Source organism: Triticum aestivum, chromosome 3A (assembly GCF_018294505.1).
Source record: "Triticum aestivum cultivar Chinese Spring chromosome 3A, IWGSC CS RefSeq v2.1, whole genome shotgun sequence".
NCBI classification, from domain to species: domain Eukaryota; kingdom Viridiplantae; phylum Streptophyta; class Magnoliopsida; order Poales; family Poaceae; genus Triticum; species Triticum aestivum.
In genome coordinates, this window is record NC_057800.1 from 731913800 (window position 1) to 731921205 (window position 7406).

Sequence of the window (7406 nt, forward strand, 5' to 3'; positions counted from 1 at the left end):
TGACATCTCCACCGAAGCTCGGTGCAAGATGAAGCCACTCCACCTCCAGCCTGTCTGAACGGGACGGGAGCACCCCAGGAAGACACGGCGAATAGTTGGGCACCACAATCACCACGAGAGCCGGACCAGCCGACCGCCATGGCGAAGCGATACCACTAAAGAGAACCGCCGCCATCAGGAACGCCAAGAACGCGCTGCAGCTGTCCCACCTCCCCGCGGACCCAAAGCGGCGCCTTCAAGAAGGTGACGGAGCCGGGCACCGCTGCCGCCCAACCAAAGTTGTGGGTTTTCACCCGGGTGCAGGGGGAGGACGAGGGGGAGGGAGCTGGATCTCGAAGCCGCCTTCAAGAAGGAAACAACGCCTGGGGCGCCGCCGGCGTCGTGGCCGCCGCAGCCGGCCAAATTACTTCGATCCAGAGATCCCAACCCCACATCCGCGCAGTCTGCCACCGGATCCGGCCGGATTGACGAGGAGGCAGCAGCAGCACGGGGGCGCCTTCTTCAAATCTGGCGAAGGAGAGCAGTAGGGGATCCCTCCACGTGGCGCCCGCATCCACCGCCAACTCGCCGCCCGCGCGGCCGAGAAGACGCGGTACACAACTCCGGCGAGCGCCGCCCGCCTCCCGGACGACGCCGCCCTCACCAGCAGAGGCCGCCGCCTCAAACCCGAGGCCCGGGCCGGACGGATCTGGCGGATCCGATCCATGCGCCTGCCCGAGCGGAGAAGCTCCCCGCCGCCACCTTCCTTGGCTGCGCCCAGGGCCTGCCCGGCGCTAGCCTGTGGCAGCGGCGAGGACAGGAGGAACATGGTGACGACGAGGGGCGGCGGCGCGAGATCGCCCCCGTGTCACCCTAGCGGGGCGACGCGGGGGTACAGGGCGATATGTGTCTAGACGAGTGACCTTAAAAGTACACTTGCTGTTCTGGGTGGTACCAAAGTTTTCATTTCTGTTCTTGTTGTCTATGCCCTTTACACATGGACTGAAGTTTGTTTCTGCCATTTGACAAGCCTTTTCTACCACTGTGTTATCCCTTGGCTTCATTCTCGACAAGCACCAGGACATGGCTTTGGTTCTGCCAGGTATGTATATATAGAAAATATTTATTCTGCAGAAATTGCTAATTGTTACTGTAGTTTTCATACCTACCAGACCAAATCAAAGGTAGTGCTTTGTTTCTCAAGTGAAGTAAGTCAAACTGTTATAGTAGGAGGATTATCCCAACATAAGGGCCTTGAAATCATGTACAGTTGGTTCAGACAATGCTTAGCTTGTTTTTGTTAAGATCAAGTTCAGTTTCTACACCAAGTCTAGAGCGTAAATGTTACTCCCTCCGTCCCACAATGTAAGATCGTTTTTCAAGCTATGTTCTTATATTGTTGGACGGAGGGAGTAAAAGGCACATCCTGATCTTATAAGGAGCATTCTAACTGTCAGTTTAAAAACAGGTTTTGCTAATTTCTGAAACGAAATATGAGGAATCAAACTGTATGGTTCTCCAATTTTATGGTACTAAATTCAGATATATCAGAGACACTATTATGTTAGTTGCATGGTCAGTTGCTCTTGCATTATTAGATTGATTTGAGTTTCTACACCAAGCCGAGAGCTTAAATGTTAAAAGGCACATTCTGATATTATAAGGAGCATTCTAACTGTCAGCTTTAAAAACAAATTCTGCTATTTTCTGAAACAAAATATGAGAAGTCAACCATATGGTGCCCCAATTTTATGGTACTAAATTCAGATATATCAGAGGTACTATTATGTTAACTGCATGTAGTTTACATGAGCATGCCAAGCTAGATGATGTTATAGGCCTTTAGGTGTTGCTATTCTCTATTTTTGGCCATACCTTACAAAAATGTTGATAAGCTAAACACCTCTAAACCAAATCTTATAATTATCCACATCATTTCAAGAAAACCACCTTTTTCCCATGCCTACAGTTATCTGGGAAGATTTCTCTAACTGTTTTGAGTGTGTGCTCTCGGCACTAACTTCTGAAAATACTCAAATTAAATACTCAAAACACAACAATATGTTTTTTCTGCACCAGATGTGGTAACAAAAATGTGCAAAGGAGGCAACGTTCAGTTCCTAGGTGCCTAGGTGCAACCATGGCTACAATAGCCTTGGACGGCCTGAACGGCGTGGATAAGTGCTTCTCCCCATGGAGGGCCATGTCACCGTAGGTGAGACCTGCCCGGCCGAGCCGGCAGACATAACCCAGTAAGAATGTGACGCATAGATTGGATTTTGCTTGGTTATAGATTGGTCCTTTTGTGTGTTTGTCGACCTTTGTGCTTTCGATGGATTACGCCTAACACTTCTGCTCACTCATTATTTACTCTGTATTCATCGAACTTTATTTATTTTGCACTATATCATAGCATGTTCAAGGGACACACGCAGAGATGGCCATGATGCTAGCTTTTTTTTTTGAGCATCAGTACAGACACAAGCGCTCATATACACGCGCATACACTCATCCCTATGAACGCAGACATGCACACCCTACCCCTATGAGCACCTCCAGGAATAATGCGAGCACCAGGATTTGAATCCTGGTGTGTTGGGGATACCACTGTCCACCTAACCAACTCAATCACAGGTTGATTCGCGGCCATGATGCTAGCTGATAGCACCTGTTAACTTAAAAAGTTTACATGCCTTTTCTCTAATGAAAACAGAGTTTCTTACCAACTATTGAGTCTGCCAGTTATATAGATTTATAGTTATAACGATTTATGACTCTAAAGCCACTACTCAACTTCAGGTCGGTCTTTTTAGTATACCTCCATAATTCTCCCTCTACGATACTGAAGTTTATTGATGATTCTTTGTTGCAGGATAGATATTATGTTCCCGATGGCTTATTTGATGGCCACAATTTTCTTATCCCGTTGCAAAGCACGGGCCCTTTTGCTAGTAATAATTAAAAAGCTTATCATGATATTTGCACAAATGTTACCATCGCTCAACTCGTGGACTAGTGGCACGTATCCATTATAGTTTTGGCCAGCTTCAAAGATGATCTTAAAAGTGGACATCATTAACAAAGGTGACAAGAGAAATCTTCTCATCCCAAGTTAGCACAACCATGTATTTCTGGATTCCGATTACACGAGGGCCACAGTAATATTTCTCGTTGCTTGACAAACTTAACACACGATCACTCTGACATCCAAAGTCCAAACCATTGCGGAAGGAAACAAACAGCTTGAGAAGAACCGACTAAAGCCTACTAACTACAACACGAAGCTCTCGGCGGCCTCGACGACGGACCAGGGCAGCTCGTCGCCGGCGCTGCGGGCGGCGTTGGGCACGGAGCAGTCCGTGCGGATCTGGCCCTGGTTGCCGGTGAGCACGTTGATCTGCCCCATCTTCACCATGGACTTGACGAACTGGTCGAAGAAGGCGGCCTGGTCGACGGCGAACCTGGTGACCACGGGCTTGGTCCCGGCGTCGGTGTGCAGGTCCTGGTCGGAGGTGAAGAGGCCCTGCCGGTTCAGCAGGTCCACATAGTACTTGTTGTCGAACACGTCGGGGGTGCGGATGTCGTTGGCGGTGGAGTTGTCCACCTTGAGTCGCGGGCAGGTGAGCTTGAGGTGGCCGGCGAACCACTTGTTCATGGTAGTGTCCTCCTTGGGGAACAGCCGCTCCTCGAAGGAGCCGCAGTGCGCGATCCCCAGCGTGTGCGCGCCGGACAGCGCCACCAGGTCGTCCGCGTCCAGGCCGATCTTGGCCAGGAAGCTGAGGAGAACAGGGACCTTGGAGGTCGGCGGCGGGAGCGCGCCCAAGATGGTGTCCAGGGACGCAGGGGCGAGACCGTCGCGGCGGCCGAGCGGTACGGCGTACCGCGGACCGCCGGCCAGGTGGACGGAGTCGCGCGCGGCGAGGGCCGCGATGTCGGCGCAGGAGACGACGGGCCCGCCGCACGCCCTCTGGAGGAGCGCGCGGATGTCGTTGATGGCCTTGAACGCCGACGGACGGAGCGTGACGTTGGGGGGAGACACCTTCTCGCTGTCAACGCCGTTGGTCTTGTCGAGGAGCACGGAGCCGTCGCAGCCCTGCACGAAGCAGTCGTGGAAGTGGATGCGGAGGAGCGCGGCGGCGAGGCCCACGTCCTTGCGGATGGCGTCCTTGAGGAAGGCGAAGACGATGGCCTCCGCCTGCGGGCACTTGGCACTGTAGAAGTCGAACGACAGGCCCTTGGCAAGCGGCGGCGAGTCACCAGCACCAGCCGCGGCGGACACATAGCTCAGCACCAGAGCTGCTGCGGCGAGGACGAGCAGGGCACGAGCAGCCGACGGAGAGGAAGAAGAAGCCATGGTGATCGTAGGATGTGGCTGTGGCTGTGGCTGTGCCTGTGTTGAGGTTGGAGGTGTGCGTGGGTTTTTATAGGCGCGCGTGCATTCTCCATGAATCTTATCTGGCTGACATGGAGCTCGATCGATCATACTGTGCAGTGGATGCGATGCACTTGCACCGGTGGAGCCGAGGCTGGAAACTACCGCGCATGCAGATGCGGGGTGGTCGAGTCAAATATTTGAAAGGAGGAAAATGATTGGCCGACGAGTCGACGATGCAGGCATGCGTACACATGGATGCCGAGAATTTCTTTGAAAGCAAACGTACAGCAGATTCATCAACTTGCCGGGAGGCGGCTAACGACGATCGAGGCAGAGGCGGAGAGCAGTCTGACTGGCTTTCTAAGCAACCTAACTATGATGGGTAGTCTAGCTTTCGACTTTGACATGTCATCAGATGCCGTTGATTACTGATCACTGCTGAAAGCAACTGTAAACAGAGGCAAATGGCGACCAAGAGTAAATGATCAGCAGTTTCTTTATTTGATGAAGACGCCTCTTAGAGCATCTCCAACATGCGCCCGACGCGCCGCACGGTAAAAACAGATTTGACGTGTGCCCATCGCCTGATTTGGCGCGGCGCGCAGCGTTTGCTCCAGCAGCCGCGCTGAAAAGCCGCGCGCGCGCAGCTTCAGCAGGTGCGGTAAAATGCAGCGCGCGCTCATTCTACAATATTTTTTAAATTAAAATTACATAGATAAAAAAAACGATACAAAGATATTTTACATCGGTGCAACTACTACGGCAGAGATAGATATATAATTCGACATACATAGATAGATAGATACTATTACGGCATAGATAGATAGATAGATAGAAACTACTACGGCATACATAGATAGAAAACTACTCCAAGTCGCTATCATCACCATCATCACTCTCGTCGGTGTCGTCCGAGGTTGAGAGCCATATGTCGTCCCAACGTTCATCGTCCGAGGTGAATAATGACCTCCCACCTGCGGAGACGATGTCGCACTGCTCGTTCGCCACTGCCTTCCGCTGACGCCGGTCCGCCCGCTCCGAGCGGCGCCTTGCCGTCCTCTCCGCCCAGTAGGCACGCTCGGCGTCGACGTCCTCTGGGTGGCGACGGCGCCACTCCGCCATGGCTCGCTCGTCCTCTTCGGCGACGAGGAGACGGCGCTGCCGCCGAGAGTGGTTGGCACGGTCCATGTCCGTGATGAGACGCGGCGGAGGGGCGAGGCGCTGCGCCTCCTCGCGCGTGAAGATGTCCCGGAAATTCATCTGCGACCGGGGCCTCTCCAAGCGCCACGTCGCCGCGTCGTACGCGCGGGCCGCCTTGCGCGCGCTTCGGAACGTCCCGAGGCCGAGCCGGACGTCGGCGGACCGTATCTCGGCAGAGTACCAGCCGTTGGGGCGCTCGCGGACGTTGCGAAAGCCCGAAGCACCCTGGCGGCGCGGCGGCATGGTGGCGCGGTGGTGGCGCAGAAAGCGGCGAGGTTGCGAGGAAGAGGGCGCGTGGCGAAGCGCGGGACTTTATAGGCGCGCGTGAAGCGGCGCGCCAAATCTACCGCGCCGCGTGCCGCTTTCTCCCCCGCGCGCGGTAACTTCCCGCCACCGCTGGAGCGCGCGGAACCAACCGACGCGCGCGAAAAACTGCTTTTACCGCGCGGGCGCGCGTTTTGCCACGCCTGTTGGAGATGCTCTTATACAGGGGGAAGATCGAGACGCTCTCAAGTGGGCGTGTGTTTGAGGCTGGTCACAATGGGCAAGAACATAGTCTAGTAACTTACACACTTCCTTATACTATGTTACTACCTCCACAGTGGATAGGAACATCTATGTAGTGTTATGCAACAATGTATTTATTAAGTTATAGACTCATTGTTTCTTGAAGTGTGTGATGTTCCGGTAACTTAGCTAGTTATCACAAGCACCTCTTTCTTCATTAAATATGTAACACATAAGCAAAGTTGTATTGAAGTATGTGATATTACTCCTAAGTTCCTCTCCATTGTGACCAGGCTGAAAAAGATGGCACTTATCAGCACGAACCCATCGACGCGACACTAGGCAACTGCCTGCAGTTAGAACAGGCAGGGATTGATCCCTTAATTAACATGTGGTTAATTACTTCTAACAATAATACTCGCCTTGCTACGCCTTAGCTAGACACTGCTACTTTTATGTATTGCTCCCCCACTTGCACTGATCATGCATGCAGCTTTCTCTTCCGTTAGAAATTTGTTTAGAATGCGTCGTCATGATTAAAGGCAGTGAGCGGCTTTATCTAATTCACCCGTGCTTAAAAGCAGGCAGGTCAAATTTGCTTGGGGAGACACATACGTTTTCTTTATAGAATTAGTGATCTAAGGGCTCTTATATTATAGTACTGTATTTATTTACAGCTGGAGTATTTTTTATGAGCAACATGAGAACTTTATTGCCCGAGAATGTTTATAGGAATACAAGTCCGAATCCAAAAAACCACATGCCTATATACCCTGATAAAGGGAAGTTGCAAATTTGACCAGAGTGTGCATCCCTATTCTGGTCTCGCCGTTCACGGCCAAACGTGACCATCTAAAAAAAACTTGTACTACCACTTGGAGAAGTGTGAGTGTGGCCTAGCTAATTAAGCTACTCCAGCTAGTGGGAGTCGTTAACTAATTTTGTACTACCACTAATAGTTTATAGAAGTTGGGGTAGCTTTCGGCTTCGACAGGTCAGGATAGGCCGTTGATCGGCACGTCAGCAGAGACAGAGATTATCGGAGCTTAGCTAGATACTATGCATACCTGTCTTCTCTATATTTTACTCTCCTACTCTTTCTGTAAACTAATATAAAAGCATTTAGACAACCAAAATAATGATCTAAATGTTAGAAGTATAATTATGTTTAAGTTAGAGATTAGGAGTTAGAGATAGGATTGGTTTAAATAATGTACAACTTGTCCCCTACTCCAAGTCTCTCTCACATATTGTACTCTATATATATCCACACCTGGGTCAGATCAATACAACAACAACAATATTCATCCATCCTACAATTTCCACATGGTATAAGAGCGGTTTG

The 7406-nt window shown here is 51.3% G+C and overlaps 1 protein-coding gene across 1 annotated transcript; it reads right to left on the reverse strand.

Moving 5' to 3' along the window:
- Positions 1-3078: 3078 nt before the first annotated feature.
- LOC123059543 (cationic peroxidase SPC4-like) lies at positions 3079-4394 on the reverse strand. The gene has a single exon (XM_044482086.1). It carries the CDS (start codon positions 4331-4333, stop codon positions 3251-3253), a length of 1083 nt encoding a protein of 360 aa, XP_044338021.1. The 5' UTR covers positions 4334-4394; the 3' UTR covers positions 3079-3250.
- Positions 4395-7406: the final 3012 nt, after the last annotated feature.